General features: G+C 39.3%; 1 protein-coding gene across 1 annotated transcript; it reads left to right on the forward strand.

Annotated features, from left to right (window-relative positions):
* Positions 1–703: 703 nt before the first annotated feature.
* Positions 704–19,248, forward strand: LOC310731610 (sialoadhesin-like; the record flags this gene model as incomplete). Its single annotated transcript, XM_083551263.1, has 12 exons — positions 704–763; positions 2,204–2,211; positions 2,387–2,423; positions 2,530–2,607; positions 8,284–8,482; positions 8,570–8,788; positions 8,889–9,158; positions 9,385–9,392; positions 9,706–9,783; positions 12,234–12,289; positions 18,961–19,062; positions 19,179–19,248. The coding sequence occupies 12 exons, from the start codon at positions 704–706 to the stop codon at positions 19,246–19,248; spliced, it is 1,185 nt and encodes a 394-aa protein (XP_083407389.1).
* Between the last annotated feature and the right edge of the window lie 1,306 nt (positions 19,249–20,554).

The raw sequence follows: 20,554 nt of genomic DNA on the forward strand, positions 1-20,554 counted from the left end.
CAGTGTATGTGTCATCGTTTTAATTTCTGCTTCATATGTGTGCGTGTGTGTGTGTGTGTGTGTGTGTGTGTGTGTGTGTGTGTGTGTGTGTGTGTGTGTGTGTGTGTTTTATGTTCTAGGAGTTCAGGCTCAGCCCAGTGTAACTTTCCCCACTCAGAGTTTCTGTGCTGTTGCTGAATCTACAGTAAAAATCCGCTGTACATTTACAAATCCTGATCACTCCAGTGTCACACAGAAAGAGTGGTATCGAGTCCAGAGCTCTGAAGGAGAACCACAAGACCTGAGTAAAGATCCACAATATTCAGGACGAGTTATAATCTGGACATCTGAATGTGCGCTGACAGTGAAAAATGTGAGTGTGAGTGACTCTGGAGTTTATAACATTAGATTTAAAACACAAAGCAGTGACTGGATATCAGCGCCATCTGGAGTTCATCTAACTGTTACAGGTAATAATGCACATGTAGACTTTGCAGTATAATATGATATATAACAAGTCTTTAGTATTTACATTGTTTTTGTACATTATTGTGTGTAGATTTGCAGGTGAAGGTGGAGCCTAAACCTGAAGGACAGAGAGAAGTAAAACTGACCTGCAGTTTCACCTGCAGTCTCAGTACATACAATTTCAACTGGTTCAGGAATGGCCAAAAGTTAAAAACTACATATGATAACTTCATTGTCCTCGACTCGACTAGTCTACATGATGAAGGCAGCTACTCCTGTAGGGCGTATGAGAGTGAACGTCGCTCTCCTCCAGTGTGTAAGTGTCAGAGTAAATCTGTCCAGATTCATCCCTCTCAAGTTTCCAATAAAATTGACAAGACACCTAATTTTCGAAATTAAACTCAATATCTTCTGTTTTAACTACATTTATGACCAGAACTAGATGATAATTATGGGATGCCAGGCTTCAAAAGAAGATCCTCCCACAGTTATTACCTCTCTATATGTTTCAGGTGTAATGAGTAAGGCGCGTTGGCGTGTGACTTACACTCCTGATCATGTGTGTGCTCTGAAAGGCACATCGGTTGATCTCTCCTGCTCTTATACGCACCCTGCAGAACACACAGTGAGAACATCAGTGTGGTTCATTAAACAGAAGGCTGATGATGATCCTGTAGATGTGAGAAAGGGTGAGGAGCATCAGGGCCGAGTGCAGTACACACAGAACTCTCAGAATAACTGTAGTCTGAGAATCACTAACCTGAGAGAGACAGATGCTCAAACATACAGATTCAGATTCTACACTGATGGAGGTGATTACACTGGAGAACCTGGAGTCGCTCTGTCTGTTACAGGTGATGTACAGTTATACAAGTATATATTTACTAAATAAAGTGAATAGAGAGCAAAGTAATTACTCACATACTTTCTATAATTTGCAGATCTGAAGGTTACAGTATCAGACTGGACTGATCAGTACATGGAGCTGAGCTGTAACACCACCTGCACTCTGTCTAACAATCCCACTTACATCTGGTACAAGAACGGACAGCGGGTGAATGAGAGTAAATCTGCCTCCTGCTCTGTAGCTGCAGTCAGTGGTGAGGTCAGTTACAGCTGTGCTGTTGAAGGCCACGACAGTCTCCGATCTTCTCCAGTGTGTAAGTGTGGATTTACCTTTTTTCAAACACAGTATTTTTATATAACAAATGCTGATCCTGAACCAACACTAGCAGATTTAGTTGTTGTATTTCTATACAGATTCCCCTAAAAACACCAGAGCAGTGGTTCATCCATCTGGAGACCTAATGGAGGGGGATTCAGTGACTCTGAGCTGTAGCAGTGATGCAAACCCTCCTGTTCACACCTACTCCTGGTTTAAGCAGATAGAATCTACAGACACACTGCTGACAACAAGCCAGAATTACAGCATCAGCAACATCAACACCAATCACAATGGACTCTATTACTGCACTGCTCACAACCAGCTGGGACGGCAAAACTCTGCACCCGTACACCTGAATGTGTTAGGTAAGTGTCATGTGTACTGTAGCTTCACCCTGAAGCTGAAAGATTATTTTCATATATCAGCATATCTCCAAGTTGTTTATACACACGTAAAGTTTTACTAGTTGTGTTTACTGAGTGAAAAGTCCATATACTGGGTGCAATGTAGTTATTAAGATTTGATGATTTAATTGCTGCAGTAAAATATATTTGTCTCTGTACCTGTAATAAAAGCTTTTCTTTCCCTCAGGTGATGAGGTGTGGAAGCTCCATGTTGCATGGGGAACTGCTGCACTCGTTCCTACTCTGCTTCTCCTTCTTCTTATTGCTGTTCTGGTCATTATGTGAGTAACTGAACTATTTTATTCTATAAATATCTGAATGAAACAAGAACAGATTGAAGAGCCGTGTTTTATGTTATTTGTGTGAATAGGAGGAAGAGAATAGCAAACAGAGACACTGACTTTCAGGTACTGAGAGACCGTTGTAATGTCTGTTTATGTCTTTTCTTCATCAAACTCTAGATCCTATAAAGTAAATAAAATAAGATTGGAAAATTTTGTTTCTTTTTCTCAGAGGGTTCCGGCACCTGAAGGCGACACGTACACAACACTGCAGCTCACGACGATGTCTCCAGATTATGATACTCTGCAAGTATGTACACAGTCTTTGTTTGTTTGTGTGTGTGTGTGTGTGTGTGTGTGTGTGTGTGTGTGTGTGTGTGTGTGTGTGTGTGTGTGTGTGTGTTAGCAACACACATACTACATTCTTCATTCTCTAATCTATTCCATTTAGAATATTAAGAGCTCTGTCAAGAGCCAACACTGAACCCTGCAGCCACGTCCTTAATTAAGACACCCTGACGGTAAGTGTACCTGCTTCACCAGACTGAGTATGAGTTTATATATCAAGTCTCAGGATTCAGGGGGTTTTGTATTTGTAGTTATTTCCTTTTACCACCAGATGTCGCCTTTGCCCTTTCCAAATGCTCAATTGTCTCCACCTGTTCCCAATCTCCCACAGTCTATTTAAGGTCCTTCTTTGTGGTAGTTTTTCACTTGCTTCTTAATGTTGTATGGTCTACTGATAGTGTTTTGTTTCCCGTGTCCCCAGCATTGTTTCAAGTTGCCTCTTTTAAAGTTTTTAATATATTTTGCTTTTCTCTGCTTTTTTCTAGAAAAAGTCATTGGGACAACTCTTCTTGAGTTCTTTAAGAAGATTTTCAGTTTAATATTTTATTTCTTGTCTTCTTTGTTTATTCTTGTTTTTTACTTTATAATAAATACATTATGAAACCTTCCACCTTTTCATTGAGTCTATCTCTGATTAGGTTCATATGCCCCTCTGTGCCACATCTTATAGATGGTTTGACTATGAAGCCATTGTCCCTGGTTCAAGTCCTAACCGTCTCATAAAGGAAATTAAATCAAACAAAAGAGTATATGTTCCTTATTTTAATTGTAATACAAGCATGAATTTTAAGTATATAAATTGTCAGTAGATGCAAAAACACATTGTTCAGAAATTATTTTATTCAGGTGCAGGAATAGTTAAATGCAGTTCAGAGAATAATATGTAATATAAACTTTTTATATTTCTCAAAATCAATGTCACAAATCATGTTAAGAAATGACAATTTCCTCTGCATGTTAGTAGCATAAACATGTTAGCATTTGTGACTGAAATGATATCATTGTGTGCTTGAGGCTCATAGGTTGTTGCTATGTGGTTGCTATGCTAAATCTGTTGGCTGCTCGTTATTCAAATGGGTTACAAACATGTTTTTCAATACTTCTAGACTGTGCACACTCGTGGCACAACTCCCATCCGAGTTGTAAAATAATAGTGTCACTTCAGCATCCTCGTTGTTGTGGAGAGCACAAGAGCACAAGAACAGTGAAGTGTGGCAGCAAAACCCCTCACAGTGAACATCTTCTCTGGTCCTCCTACCTGTGTTTATCCATTTCTCTCATTCTCATGCTCATGCAGTGTCCAGTGACTGACTGAGGTCATTCTCTTTACCATTGTTGTGCAGAGAGACTATGAAGCTTCTGACCTTGAGGTAGGACATGTGCAAATCTTCACTGACCACTCTCATCCTGTACCAACACACTTGCAATTAAAAACCAACAAATTATCAGGATTTTCCCACTGACCCTGCCTTCAGCAGCAAGCAACCACACAAGAGCTAAAACTTCCCTGAACTTCCTCATAAAAACAGGGAAAAAACCCACGCCCCAACAAATATATATATATAATATTCTTAACATACAGTGAGGAAAATAGGTATTTGAACACCCTGCTATTTTGCAAGTTCTTCCACTTAGAAATCATGGAGGTGTCTGAAATTGTCATCGTAGGTGCATGTCCACTGTGAGAGACATAATCTAAAAATAAAAATCCAGAAATCACAATATATGATTTTTAAACTACTTATTTGTATGATACAGCTGCAAATAAGTATTTGAACACTTGTCTATCAACTAGAATTCTGACCCTCGAAGACCTGTTAGTCTGCCTTTAAAATGTCCACCGCCACTACATTTATTATCCTAAATTAGATGCACCTGTTTGAGGTCGTTTGTTGCATAAAGACACCTGTCCACCCCATACAATCAGTAAGAATCCAACTACTAACATGGCCAAGACCAAAGAGCTGTCCAAAGACACTAGAGACAAAATTGTACACCGCCACAAGGCTGGAAAGGGCTACGGGGAAATTGCCAAGCGGCTTGGTGAAAAAAGGTCCACTGTTGGAGCAATCATTAGAAAATGGAAGAAGCTAAACATGACTGTCAATCTCCCTCGGACTGGGGCTCCATGCAAGATCTCACCTCGTGGGGTCTCAATGATCCTAAGGAAGGTGAGAAATCAGCCCAGAACTACACGGGAGGAGCTGGTCAATGACCTGAAAAGAGCTGGGACCACCGTTTCCAAGGTTACTGTTCGTAATACACTAAGACGTCATGGTTTGAAATCATGCCTGGCATGGAAGGTTCCCCTGCTTAAACCAGCACATGTCCAGGCACGTCTTAAGTTTGCCAATGACCATTTGGATGATCCAGAGGAGTCATGGGAGAAAGTCATGTGGTCAGATGAGACCAAAATAGAACTTTTGGGTCATAATTCCACTAAACGTGTTTGGAGGAAGAAGAATGATGAGTACCATTCCAAGAACACCATCCCTACTGTGAAGCATGGGGGTGGTAGCATCATGCTTTGGGGGTGTTTTTCTGCACATGGGACAGGGCGACTGAACTGTATTAAGGAGAGGATGACCGGAGCCATGTATTGTGAGATTTTGGGGAACAACCTCCTTCCTTCAGTTAGAGCATTGAAGATGGGTCGAGGCTGGGTCTTCCAACATGACAATGACCCGAAGCACACAGCCAGGATAACCAAGGAGTGGCTCTGTAAGAAGCATATCAAGGTTCTGGCGTGGCCTAGCCAGTCTCCAGACCTAAACCCAATAGAGAATCTTGAGGGAGCTCAAAGGACGTGTTTTTTAGCGACAGGCCAGAAACCTGACTGATCTAGAGAAGATCTGTGTGGAGGAGTGGGCCAAAATCCCTCCTGCAGTGTGTGCAAACCTGGTGAAAAACTACAGGAAACGTTTGACCTCTGTAATTGCAAACAAAGGCTCCTGTACCAAATATTAACATTGACTTTCTCAGGTGTTCAAATACTTATTTGCAGCTGTATCATACAAATAAATAGTTAAAAACTCATACATTGTGATTTCTGGATTTTTTTTTTTTTAGATTATGTCTCTCACAGTGGACATGCACCTACGATGACAATTTCAGACCCCTCCATGATTTCTAAGTGGGAGAACTTGCAAAATAGCAGGGTGTTCAAATACTTATTTTCCTCACTGTATATGTTAACATATTAACATGTGGTAAAAAACATATACATTTTTTAAATAAATTATCTGTATTAGACTCTATAGGACTGACTGTTGACTGTTAAATGCTATTACTATTATTATGTATAATACCTCTGTATGTGAAACTGGTGTGTGTCGAACACGACAAGGAGAGTTTAAAATACCAGAATCTTAATTGATTATAAAACAGACTTGATTTGGTGGTTTCTTTTTCTCCAATAGTTTGCAATGAGCATGTGATTTACAAAAAAATTCTACAATTTAGTTTCGCCATGACTTGGGATAAAAAAAATAAGTTGTCTAAAACGGCCACAGGAGGGCGCTAGAAATAGCTTAGGAATAACTGATTATGGTCAAATCGCATGGACTTCTCTTGGCTTCTTCATTCCTGTACTTGTAGCTTGATTAAGACAAATATCCATTACTAAACAATATAACAAAATGTACATTTACATCACAACATTAACATCATCACATTTAGACATTATCAAAGAATTAAAAGTAACAGTGTTTTTTTTACCTCAGAAGAAAGAAAAATCGAGTAGGAATGTGGTATTAATGAAACTTGAATGACTTTTTTTATAGGGTTAAAAGTAAAGAGGAGGCTAAAACACGTTGGCGTGGTTCACACAATGCTGGTGTGAACGCATCATTCATATTCCGAGTCATAACTGGAAGTGTCGTACAGAGACGAGTGCAGCATGAGTGAAAGAGGAATAGGCTGATTTAGGCAGTTATTGTTTATTAAAAGAGTAAGAAAGTTTTATATTGTAATTCTAAGGATATTTTTGGACTAAATTTCACACCTGGTGGATCTCAGTATGAGCTGTTTAAAGGTTGATGTCAGCGTTTTTCACAGAATGACGAGAAACTTTACAGCAGCAGCAGCAGCAGCAATTCTCATGTTACTCACTGTTAAACTTTTCATATATTTCAGCTCTTTCTACTGTTTTTCTGTGCTTCTGTGTCACTACTGCATCCTTCCAGAAACATCTGTATGTAGAATAGATCATTTGTAGGGTGCTGTAGAGTAAACATCAGGAGGTACAGTATAGAGCCAGAAATAAAAAGACCACATACGTATGTTAAATCATATGTGTATTAGTCATGTATTACTGTACAAACTATAATGTGTTAGTATCCTGCACTGTTTTTTAACTGCATGAGTTTATTTGTTGCAGTTCTAGAGTCTACAAACCCAGAGGAAGTTTTAAAATGAGTTCTATTTTTATTGTCAATTTCACAACTTTTTTTTTCACTCACTATGTGTGACTGAGTGCAGCAGCAGCACTTAAGACTGATTATACTTCCCTGTCAGTGCACAAGACATTACTTTACTTTCTGCTTCTGTTTTGTTGTGTGTGTGTGTGTGTGTGTGTGTGTGTGTGTGTGTGTGTGTGTGTGTGTGTGTGTGTGTGTGTGTGTGTGTGTGTGTGTGTGTGTGTGTGTGTGTTCCAGGAGTTCAGGCTCAGCCCAGTGTAACTTTCCCCACTCAGAGTTTCTGTGCTGTTGCTGAATCTTCAGTAAAAATCCCCTGTACATTTACAAATCCTGATCACTCCAGTGTCACACAGAGAGAGTGGTATCGAGTCCAGAGCTCTGAAGGAGAACCACAAGACCTGAGTAAAGATCCACAATATTCAGGACGAGTTATAAACTGGACATCTGACTGTACGCTGACAGTGCAAAATGTAAGTGTGAGTGACTCTGGAGTTTATAACTTTAGATTTAAAACACAGAGCAGTGACTGGATATCAGCGCCATCTGGAGTTCATCTAACTGTTACAGGTAATAATGAACATGTAGACTTTGCAGTATAATATGATATATAACAGGTCTGTAGTATTTAAAGAGTTTTTGTACATTATTGTGTGTAGATTTGCAGGTGAAGGTGGAGCCTAAACCTGAAGGACAGAGAGAAGTAAAACTGACCTGCAGTTTCACCTGCAGTCTCAGTCCATACAATTTCGACTGGTACAAGAATGGCCAAAAGTTAAAAACTACATATGATAACTTCATTGTCCTCGACTCGACTAGTCTACATGATGAAGGCAGCTACTCCTGTAGGGTGTATGAGAGTGAACGTCGCTCTCCTCCAGTGTGTAAGTGTCAGAGTAAATCTGTCCAGATTCCTCAACCTCAAGTTTACAATAAAATTGACAAGACACCTAATTTTCGAAATTAAACTCAATATCTTCTGTTTTCACTACATTTATGACCAGAACTAGATGATAATTATGGGATGCCAGGCTTCAAAAGAAGATCCTCCCACAGTTATTACCTCTCTATATGTTTCAGGTGTAATGAGTAAGGCGTTTTGGCGTGTGACTTACACTCCTGATCATGTGTGTGCTCTGAAAGGCACATCGGTTGATCTCTCCTGCTCTTATACGCACCCTGCAGAACACACAGTGAGAACATCAGTGTGGTTCATTAAACAGAAGGCTGATGATGATCCTGTAGATGTGAGAAAGGGTGAGGAGCATCAGGGCCGAGTGCAGTACACACAGAACTCTCAGAATAACTGTAGTCTGAGAATCACTAACCTGAGAGAGACAGATGCTCAAACATACAGGTTCAGATTCTACACTGATGAAGGTGATTACACTGGAGAACCTGGAGTCGCTCTGTCTGTTACAGGTGATGTACAGTTATACAAGTATATATTTACTAAACAAAGTGAATAGAGAGCAAAGTAATTACTCACATACTTTTTATAATTTGCAGATCTGAAGGTTACAGTATCAGACTGGACTGATCAGTACATGGAGCTGAGCTGTAACACCACCTGCACTCTGTCTAACAATCCCACTTACATCTGGTACAAGAACGGACAGCGGGTGAATGAGTGTAAATCTGCCTCCTGCTATGTAGCTGCAGTCAGTGGTGAGGTCAGTTACAGCTGTGCTGTTGAAGGCCACGACAGTCTCCGATCTTCTCCAGTGTGTAAGTGTGGATTTACCTTTTTTTAAACACAGTATTTTTATATAACAAATGCTGATCCTGAACCAACACCAGCTGATTTAGTTGTTGTATTTCTATACAGATTCCCCTAAAAACACCAGAGCAGTGGTTCATCCATCTGGAGACCTAATGGAGGGGTATTCAGTGACTCTGAGCTGTAGCAGTGATGCAAACCCTCCTGTTCACACCTACTCCTGGTTTAAGCAGATAGAATCTACAGACACACTGCTGACAACAAGCCAGAATTACAGCATCAGCGACATCAACACCAATCACAATGGACTCTATTACTGCACTGCTCACAACCAGCTGGGACGGCAAAACTCTGCACCTGTACACCTGAATGTGTTAGGTAAGTGTCATGTGTACTGTAGCTTCACCCTGAAGCTGAAAGATTATTTTCATATATCAGCATATCTCCAAGTTGTTTATACACACGTAAAGTTTTACTAGTTGTGTTTACTGAGTGAAAAGTCCATATACTGGGTGCAATGTAGTTATTAAGATTTGATGATTTAATTGCTGCAGTAAAATATATTTGTCTCTGTACCTGTAATAAAAGCTTTTCTTTCCCTCAGGTGATGAGGTGTGGAAGCTCCATGTTGCATGGGGAGCTGCTGCACTCGTTCCTACTCTGCTTCTCCTTCTTCTTATTGCTGTTCTGGTCATTATATGAGTAACTGAACTATTTTATTATATAAATATCTGAATGAAACAAGAACAGATTGAAGAGCCGTGTTTTATGTTATTTGTGTGAATAGGAGGAAGAGAATAGCAAACAGAGACACTGACTTTCAGGTACTGAGAGACCGTTGTAATTTATGTCTTTATCTTTATCAAACTCTAGATCCTATAAAGTAAATAAAATAAGATTGGAAAATTTTGTTTATTTTTCTCAGAGGGCTCCGGCACCTGAAGGCGACACGTACACAACACTGCAGCTCACGACGATGTCTCCAGATTATGATACTCTGCAAGTATGTACACAGTCTTTGTTTGTGTGTGTGTGTGTGTGTGTGTGTGTGTGTGTGTGTGTGTGTGTGTGTGTGTGTGTGTGTGTGTGTTAGCAACACACATACTACATTCTTCATTCTCTTATCTTTTCCATTTAGAATATTAAGAGCTCTGTCAAGAGCCAACACCGAACCCTGCAGCCACGTCCTTAATTAAGACACCCTGACGGTAAGTGTACCTGCTTCACCAGACTGAGTATGAGTTTATATATCAAGTGTCAGGATTCAGGGGGTTTTGTATTTGTAGTTATTTCTTTTTACCACCAGATGTCGCCTTTGCCCTTTTCAAATGCTCAATTGTCTCCATCTGTTCCCAATCTCCCACAGTCTATTTAAGGTCCTTCTTTGTGGTAGTTTTTCACTTGCTTCTTAATGTTGTATGGTCTACTGATAGTGTTTTGTTTCCCGTGTCCCCAGCATTGTTTCAAGTTGCCTCTTTTAAAGTTTTTAATATATTTTGCTTTTCTCTGCTTTTTTCTAGAAAAAGTCATTGGGACAACTCTTCTTGAGTTCTTTAAGAAGATTTTCAGTTTAATATTTTATTTCTTGTCTTCTTTGTTTATTCTTGTTTTTTACTTTATAATAAATACATTATGAAACCTTCCACCTTTTCATTGAGTCTATCTCTGATTAGGTTCATATGCCCCTCTGTGCCACATCTTATAGATGGTTTGACTATGAAGCCATTGTCCCTGGTTCAAGTCCTAACCGTCTCATAAAGGAAATTAAATCAAACAAAAGAGTATATGTTCCTTATTTTAATTGTAATACAAGCATGAATTTTAAGTATATAAATTGTCAGTAGATGCATAAAACAGAAATTATTTTATTCAGGTGCAGGAATAGTTAAATGCAGTTCAGAGAATAATATGTAATATAAACTTTTTATATTTCTCAAAACAAATGGCACAAATCATGTTAAGAAATGACAATTTCCTCTGCATGTTAGTAGCATAAACATGTTAGCATTTGTGGCTGAAATTATATCATTGTGTGCTTGAGGCTCATAGGTTGTTGCTATGTGGTTGCTATGCTAAATCTGTTGGCTGCTCGTTATTCAAATGGGTTACAAACATGTTTTTCAATACTTCTAGACTGTGCAAATAACAGTAAAATAATAGTGTCACTTCAGCATCCTCGTTGTTGTGGAGAGCACAAGAGCACAAGAACAGTGAAGTGTGGCAGCAAAACCCCTCACAGTGAACATCTTCTCTGGTCCTCCTACCTGTGTTTATCCATTTCTCTCATTCTCATGCTCATGCAGTGTCCAGTGACTGACTGAGGTCATTCTCTTTACCATTGTTGTGCAGAGAGACTATGAAGCTTCTGACCTTGAGGTAGGACATGTGCAAATCTTCACTGACCACTCTCATCCTGTACCAACACACTTGCAATTAAAAACCAACAAATTATCAGGATTTTCCCACTGACCCTGCCTTCAGCAGCAAGCAACCACACAAGAGCTAAAACTTCCCTGAACTTCCTCATAAAAACAGGGAAAAAACCCACGCCCCAACAAATATTTATATATAATATTCTTAACAGATATGTTAACATATTAACATGTGGTAAAAAAAATATACATTTTTTAATAAATTATCTGTATTAGACTCTATAGGACTGACTGTTGACTGTTAAATGCTATTACTATTATTATGTATAATACCTCTGTATGTGAAACTGGTGTGTGTCGAACACGACAAGGAGAGTTTAAAATACCAGAATCTTAATTGATTATAAAACAGACTTGATTTGGTGGTTTCTTTTTCTCCAATAGTTTGCAATGAGCATGTGATTTACAAAAAAACTCTACAATTTAGTTTCGCCATGACTTGGGATAAAAAAAATAAGTTGTCTAAAACGGCCACAGGAGGGCGCTAGAAATAGCTTAGGAATAACTGATTATGGTCAAATCGCATGGACTTCTCTTGGCTTCTTCATTCCTGTACTTGTAGCTTGATTAAGACAAATATCCATTACTAAACATTATAACAAAATGTACATTTACATCACAACATTAACATCATCACATTTAGACATTATCAAAGAATTAAAAGTAACAGTGTTTTTTTTTACCTCAGAAGAAAGAAAAATCGAGTAGGAATGTGGTATTAATGAAACTTGAATGACTTTTTTATAGGGTTAAAAGTAAAGAGGAGGCTTAAACACGTTGGCGTGGTTCACACAATGCTGGTGTGAACGCATCATTCATATTCCGAGTCATAACTGGACGTGTCGTACAGAGACGAGTGCAGCATGAGTGAAAGAGGAATAGGCTGATTTAGGCAGTTATTGTTTATTAAAAGAGTAAGAAAGTTTTATATTGTAATTCTAAGGATATTTCTGGACTAAATTTCACACCTGGTGGATCTCAGTATGAGCTGTTTAAAGGTTGATGTCAGCGTTTTTCACAGAATGACGAGAAACTTTACAGCAGCAGCAGCAGCAGCAATTCTCATGTTACTCACTGGTAAACTTTTCATATATTTCAGCTCTTTCTACTGTTTTTCTGTGCTTCTGTGTCACTACTGCATCCTTCCAGAAACATCTGTATGTAGAAAAGATCATTTGTAGGGTGCTGTAGAGTAAACATCAGGAGGTACAGTATAGAGCCAGAAATAAAAAGATCACATACGTATGTTAAATCATATGTGTATTATTCATGTATTACTGTACAAACTATAATGTGTTAGTATCCTGCACTGTTTTTTTTACTGCATGAGTTTATTTGTTGCAGTTCTAGAGTCTACAAACCCAGAGGAAGTTTTAAAATGAGTTCTATTTTTATTGTCAATTTCACAACTTTTTTTTTCACTCACTATGTGTGACTGAGTGCAGCAGCAGCACTTAAGACTGATTATACTTCCCTGTCAGTGCACAAGACATTACTTTACTTTCTGCTTCTGTTTTGTTGTGTGTGTGTGTGTGTGTGTGTGTGTGTGTGTGTGTGTGTGTGTGTGTGTGTGTGTGTGTGTGTGTGTGTTCCAGGAGTTCAGGCTCAGCCCAGTGTAACTTTCCCCACTCAGAGTTTCTGTGCTGTTGCTGAATCTTCAGTAAAAATCCCCTGTACATTTACAAATCCTGATCACTCCAGTGTCACACAGAGAGAGTGGTATCGAGTCCAGAGCTCTGAAGGAGAACCACAAGACCTGAGTAAAGATCCACAATATTCAGGACGAGTTATAATCTGGACATCTGAATGTTTGCTGTCAGTGCAAAATGTGAGTGTGAGTGACTCTGGAGTTTATAACATTAGATTTAAAACACAGAGCAGTGACTGGATATCAGCGCCATCTGGAGTTCATCTAACTGTTACAGGTAATAATGCACACATAGACTTTGCAGTATAATATGATATATAACAGGTCTGTAGTATTTACAGAGTTTTTGTACATTATTGTGTGTAGATTTGCAGGTGAAGGTGGAGCCTAAACCTGAAGGACAGAGAGAAGTAAAACTGACCTGCAGTTTCACCTGCAGTCTCAGTACATACAATTTCCACTGGTACAGGAATGGCCAAAAGTTAAAAACTACAGTTGACAACTTCATTGTCCTCGACTCGACTAGTCTACATGATGAAGGCAGCTACTCCTGTAGGGCGTATGAGAGTGAACGTCGCTCTCCTCCAGTGTGTAAGTGTCAGAGTAAATCTGTCCAGATTCCTCCCTCTCAAGTTTCCTGTAAAATATTTAATTTTCGAAATAAAACTCAATATCTTCTGTTTTAACTACATTTATGACCAGAACTAGATGATAATTATGGGATGCCAGGCTTCAAAAGAAGATCCTCCCACAGTTATTACCTCTCTATATGTTTCAGGTGTAATGAGTAAGGCGTGTTGGCGTGTGACTTACACTCCTGATCATGTGTGTGCTCTGAAAGGCACATCGGTTGATCTCTCCTGCTCTTATACGCACCCTGCAAAACACACAGTGAGAACATCAGTGTGGTTCATTAAACAGAAGGCTGATGATGATCCTGTAGATGTGAGAAAGGGTGAGGAGTATCAGGGCCGAGTGCAGGACACACAGAACTCTCAGGATAACTGTAGTCTGAGAATCACTAACCTGAGAGAGACAGATGCTCAAACATACAGATTCAGATTCTACACTGATGAAGGTGATTACACTGGAGAACCTGGAGTCGCTCTGTCTGTTACAGGTGATGTACAGTTATACAAGTATATATTTACTAAATAAAGTGAATAGAGAGCAAAGTAATTACTCACATACTTTCTATAATTTGCAGATCTGAAGGTTACAGTATCAGACTGGACTGATCAGTACATGGAGCTGAGCTGTAACACCACCTGCACTCTGTCTAACAATCCCACTTACATCTGGTACAAGAACGGACAGCGGGTGAATGAGTGTAAATCTGCCTACTGCTTTGTAGCTGCAGTCAGTGGTGAGGTCAGTTACAGCTGTGCTGTTGAAGGCCATGAGGGTCTCCGATCTCCTCCAGTGTGTGAGTGTGGATTTACCTTTTTTTAAACACAGTTGTTAGTGTTAAAACTGTTTTCACACTATCTCACACACATTCCTTTGTCCGTTCAGTGTCTATAGGATATTTACGATGTTAGTCGGTAAGGTAAACAGAGAGTCTTATCTGGGCTGGTATATCCTCTTGTCCAAACAGGAAACACTTTAGATCAGCTTTCTCCCCAATATGTGTGTTCGTGTTCGTGTGTGTGTGCGTGGACTGTATCATCCTGTGTGTATAAATACGTGTCTGCCACCTGCAATAAACTGAAGAGGAACATTTTGCCACATTCTGTGTGCTGTGTATTTCTCCTTCCCTGATATCAGAAAGGCACTACGGAGCATCACAGGTCGTATGGAAAATCTCTCCATGAATTAAGTTTCGTTTTTGGGCATGATAAAAATCTAACAGTTTTGGTGTCAGAAGCGAGATACTTTCCGACAATATCCAGAGGGAGATCACGCATCAAGGTAGAATTTAATGTATTCCCTTGTTTGCGGTGATTGTCCCGTTTGCCAGCTAATAAGGCTGCATGTGTGTTCGTGTCTTGGTTATGCATTAATTTTTTAATTAATGATAATTTCCTTGCGGGATGATTTCGTCGCGACATTGGTTTCCTCACCTTAGATGTAAGATGCAAGATTAGTAGACGTTTTTTACGGTCTGTCTAATATAGGCGATATTGTCTGAAGTATCCAAAAGAATCCACGATCATTTTTTATATGCCCGAAAAAAAATAGATAGATGAAAAATTAATTGTTTTAAGAAAAAAACAAAAAAGTGAGAAAAGAGAAAAGGAACTAAAGAGAAAAGGAACTAAAGAGAAACGGACATTTTGAAAAGACTTTAAAATTTTTCAAAAGACTTCAATCTTGTTTTAGCTTTAAAGTCTATTTTTTTCTCCTAATTTACAAAATTTGTGATCCAATTGGAGAGACTGGATTACCTTTTTGTTTGAAGACTGTGATCTCCCTGGTGCCTGCGCAGCTGTATTGTCTGAGTGTTATGTGTTTTGTGTATTGTCCGTGTATTAAGTGTTGTGTGTCTGTTCTTTGTTCTGTGTAAAGATGATGGGTCATAACATTTCTCGCTTACTGCCGGAAGAATATACCACAGATTTTGTGTATAGGAATAGTGCTGGTTTTTGGACTAATCCTTATTTAGATCATATGGCATTATGGAGTGAAATTGTGTCACATCTAGATACTTTTCCATAGAGATTTACATGCTGCTTGAGGTTTCTGCTATGCTTCAGGTTAAGTTAACCCTTTATGCTCTGCACTGCAACGGGAAGTGGTGCATTCCAGCCTCAGCACTAAACTCAAGGAGGAGGTCCTAGGAAAAAGGGAAAGTTCATCTATTAGGGAATAGATAGAGTTCCAATTTCATGTCCTGTAACTCACCTTTTGCCTGTGATGACACCGACTGGTACAAATTTATATCATAGCTTTACAATAATTCCAAACTCGCCTTTAAACATTTTAGGAAAGGATATGATGCACAAAATGGGAATGGAAATTCTGTTTTTTTAAACCAATGTCTCACTGTTTTTCCTTCTGTCCTCATGCTCTCAACTGAGCCACAGCCACATCTGGAAGATTTCTTTCAGGGTAGTACAGAAGTCGTGCCTGATGAACCAAGTTTCGGTGAAGTTAACCCTAAATTATGGGCCTCTCACAAAGACGAGGCAGGTTTAATCCATGTAAAACCGTATCATCCACTCATGAAAACACACCATCCGATTTTTGTTAAACAATATCCATTGTCGAAAGAGAAGAATGTTGCCATTGCTCCTGTTATTGACAATTTATTGTCACAAGGTGTTTTGATCGAGACACATTCACCGTGTAACACACCGATTAATCCCGTCTTAAAGGCAGATAAAAAATGCTTGAGGCTAACACAAGATTTACGTGAGATTAATAAATGAGTTATTCCGTTAGCTCCTTTGGTGCCCGATGTAGCTACCATTGTTAACTCTATACCAGCAACTCACGGATTTTTTACTGTGATTGATCTTTGTTCTGCTTTTTTCAGTGTCCCTTTGGCCTCAGAGACGCAGCCGCTTTTCGCTTTTACCTATAGGAGCATCAATTCACCTGGACACGTCTTCCTCAAGGCTTTGTTGACTCGCCAGCCGTATTCTCCGCTGTAGCGCACTGAACTTTGGCTGATATCCACCTGCCGGAAACAACCTGCATTCATCAATACGCAGATGACATCCTTGTCACAGGACCGAGTACAGCTTGTGACTAGGTTTTCAAGACCTCTGACTGTGAAACAGATGCAGAGCTTCTTGGGACTGATGAACTACTGCCGAGCATGGATCCCTGACTGCGCACAGCATGATAAAGTTTGCGTAGTGCTATTGATCACAAAGCTCCTCCATCACATCTCATTCTGTGGTCTCATGAAATGACTGACAGTTTTGCTGCCCTCAAGAAGGCTGTACAGTCTGCTCCAGCTCTGGGTCTTCCGAATTATGCTGAGCCTTTTCACCTTTATGTGCACGAACGTGGTGGTACGGCTGCGGGGATCCTAGCCCAGGAACACGGTGACAGATATCGCCCTGTTGCGTATCTTTCCAAATCTTTAGACAACATAGCACAAGGGTTGCCTTCGTGCTTGCGTGCAGTGGCTGCTGCGGCTCTGATGGTCCGGGATGCTGAGAAAACGGTGCTGTCACATCCTTTAATACTGTACACCTCAAATCAGGTAACAGCTAATTTATACGACCTCAACAAACAACATATGACAGCACAACGTAGATCTGGTTATGAAACTACACTCTTGGTAATGGAAAACTTAACTATTATGCCTTCTTCTCAGCCGCATTCAGCTGTAGAAGCTCTGCGTGATCTGCTAGACGATATTGACTTAGATGGTTTTGATGGCGCACATGATTGCCTTAGACAAATTGAACGTGAGACCTCTTGTAGGCCCGATCTTCAGATACGGCCCTGGAAGAGGGGGATTGCTTATATGTAGATGTTCATGTTCAGAACCTTCTGGTGTGTATTTATGTGGATATGGGGTTGTAAGATTACCTGATGTAATAGTTGAAGCTAAATCATTCCCATACACATCGGCACAAGCTGCAGAATTGGTCACACTTACAAGATCATGTCAGTTGTCTAAAGGTAAAGTAGTGACTTTATACACTGATTCTAAGTATGCTTATGGTGTTGTGCATGATTTTGCTGAAACATGGAAGCAAAGAGATTTTAAAACAGCTGATGGAAAGCCCATAGCACATTTTAATCTCATAGGCGACTTATTAAAAGCTGTTCAACTCCCTGCCAAAGTGGCCATAGATTTTACACATACGCCACCTGTAGGAAATTTGAGGTACCTGTTGGTTATAGTTGACAGATTCACTAAGTGGCCAGAAGCATTTGCATGTGCGACAGAGAATGCTAAAACTGTTATTAAAATATTAACAAAAGAGATCATCTCTAGGTTTGGTATTCCTAGTGTGATTGAAATTGATAACGGCACACCTTTTGCTTCGAAGGTAAGACAACTTTTGGCTAAAAGTTTAGCAATTGATTGTTATTTTAATATTCCCTATCACCCACAGTCAGCTGGAGTGGTAGAGAGAACAAACAGAACCATTAGACGTATTACTGAAGCCTGCATTGAAACAGGCCAAAATTGGACTGTTGTTCTCTCGGTAATACTCACAGAAATGAAAATAACCCTATCTTTAACAAAACTAACCCTGTCTCTAACAAAACTAATCTGATCTAAACAGCACCCACTTAATCTATGCATTAATTGGTCTGTTGGCCTAAGAAGCCAGCCTAAGTGAGTGTTCAGGGCTGAAACAGTTGAGAGCTAACGGAAAGATCTTTTCTTTTTAGTAGAAGGGGGGCCACCTTCGGGGTGAAGTTCAAACTCACTTGACTGTTTAGTTTAGCGTACCCTGATACTCGCTCTAGGTCTAAATTCTATAACTATATGTGCATAGATGTAACTAGACTCCGAATTTTTTTATTCTCTTTGAATACATTATTCAGAGAAGAAACTGTTATCTATACCTTATATCATTGTTAATAGACATACTGAACAAACAATGAGAAACAATGGTCTCATGATGTCTTGGAGAACGTGAAACAACTGCTGAACAAAGTTTTTGGAAAAGATTAAGAGTTTGTTTACGAGTGTTGAACACTATTTTGTTTTAGGAATGATTCTTGTATGTTGTTGGAATTGTACTATGTATGTTGATGACGATGGTAAGACAGGCCATAAAGGCCTTGATTTGAGTGGTTATGATGAAGGATTATTTGCATGTAGGAAAAGAATGAAATGGAATATCTTTCAATTGGCAGTTTGTCACAGGTTCTGTTCCCAGGATGAACATCCTATGTTTTGGTGTGTGATGCTAAATCATAAATGATTTAAAGTGGCCATTGTTAGTGTTAAAACTGTTTTCACACTATCTCACACACATTCCTTTGTCCGTTCAGTGTCTATAGGATATTTACGATGTTAGTCGGTAAGGTAAACAGAGAGTCTTATCTGGGCTGGTATATCCTCTTGTCTAAACAGGAAAACACTTTAGGTCAGCCTTTTGTGTGTGCGTGTTCGTGTGTGTGTGCGTGGACTGTATCATCCTGTGTATAAATACGTGTCTGTTTTTAAACAATCCCACAGCCAGGGACGGTCTCGGTCACCCAGACTTCCTCCAGACACCACAGATGAGGAGAATGTTCAGTACGCTGCTGTGAATATTCGTAGGAGCACTGCTGCCACCCAGTGAGCAAATCATTATCATTACACCAACACTAACTCTGCTGCTCAGGCTACTTCATTAACTGACTGATTAGATGTGCATTATTCGTGTCTTTAAGTCACCTCTTTTTGTTCCATAGGCTTATGACAGATGATTCATCTCTGATCTACAGCAAAATCCAGCACGTCCCCAGAAAAAGCAAGAGCTGAGACAGATGTGAATGCTCTTTTCTGTATTTAAACTGAACAGGAGAAGAAAAACGTCTTTGGCATTTCATCAGAACAGCAGTATTTATGCTTCAGTAGTGTGTTGTAGTGCTTTAAAAGTATACCTTTACCTTAAGAAATCTATTTTCAGGTAAAAAAAATTTTTTTAAGGGAATTTAGATTCATAATATATATTTATTTTACATTTATGTTTTAGTTCCATTATAATTTTTATAATTGTAAATTTTTTTTTAATTATTTCTTTTGTTACAAACTACATTTCCTATCAGCCACTGCACATTAAGGGGCCCTGTCACATGTCTCTTTGTGCACCTGAATCCTGTTGTGGATAATTAAGACTTGTATTTAGACTCAGCGTATGTTGCAACTTTTTTCTCTTCTCCATGGTTTTGTACCCTTGATCCATGTTTCAGTTTGCTTGTTGTTTCTTTGTTATTCATTGTGTTTTTTCTTCAGAGTTTGTATTTATTTTGAATAAATAGAAAGCATAGTCTGGGTTAATTAACACATTTATATTGACCAGATAATTCCACATTTGGCATAAATTCAATGTCCTCAATATTAATACACAAAGTGGAAAACATTACAAATAAAGAAAAACCTTTGAATACAAAGGTGTGTCCAAACTTTTGACTGGTAGAGTGTATATACTGTACTGTACAGACACAAACACACACACACACACACACACACACACAAACACACACAGAGTTCTTTGCAGAGGTTTTACCAGTGGTGGGCCATCAGGGCCATCAAAGCCTTCTCTTCTGGCCTAAACACGATCAGAAGCACTGACCTACATTTACCACCTAAATTCTAATATTTGTTCCATGAAATTGTTATAATTTATTCCCAACAGTTTATTCTCTTCATTTCGTAGCGTTTCTCTCGGCTGCACTGCTTCAGTACGTGTATGTGGATGTTAGACTTTTTGTCCAATCAGATTTCAGACTCTATGTGCTGCCATGTCAATCTAATCTGCCCAGAGCCTTCAGAATCAGTACTACTGGCCTTTTTAACCTTAGAGAATATTAGAAATTGGTCTGTTTCTTTAACCAATCAGATTTCATATTTGCCTCACAGGGCAGCTCGCTGGCCCAGAATAGCGTCAGCATTTTTCCGTCCTCTGATTGGTTGGTCTGATTGGTTGGTCAGAGAGAAACTGTTACAGCCAAGTTCGACTGGCAAAACACTTGTAGAGCTCTGCACACATAAATACATCTGAGTTAGACTTTTTTACGCCTATGGAGAAAGAGAAATTGATTTGATCTCAGACATACGTAACCTT

Source organism: Silurus aristotelis, assembly GCF_946808225.1.
Source record: "Silurus aristotelis genome assembly, chromosome: 9".
Lineage (NCBI taxonomy): Eukaryota > Metazoa > Chordata > Actinopteri > Siluriformes > Siluridae > Silurus > Silurus aristotelis.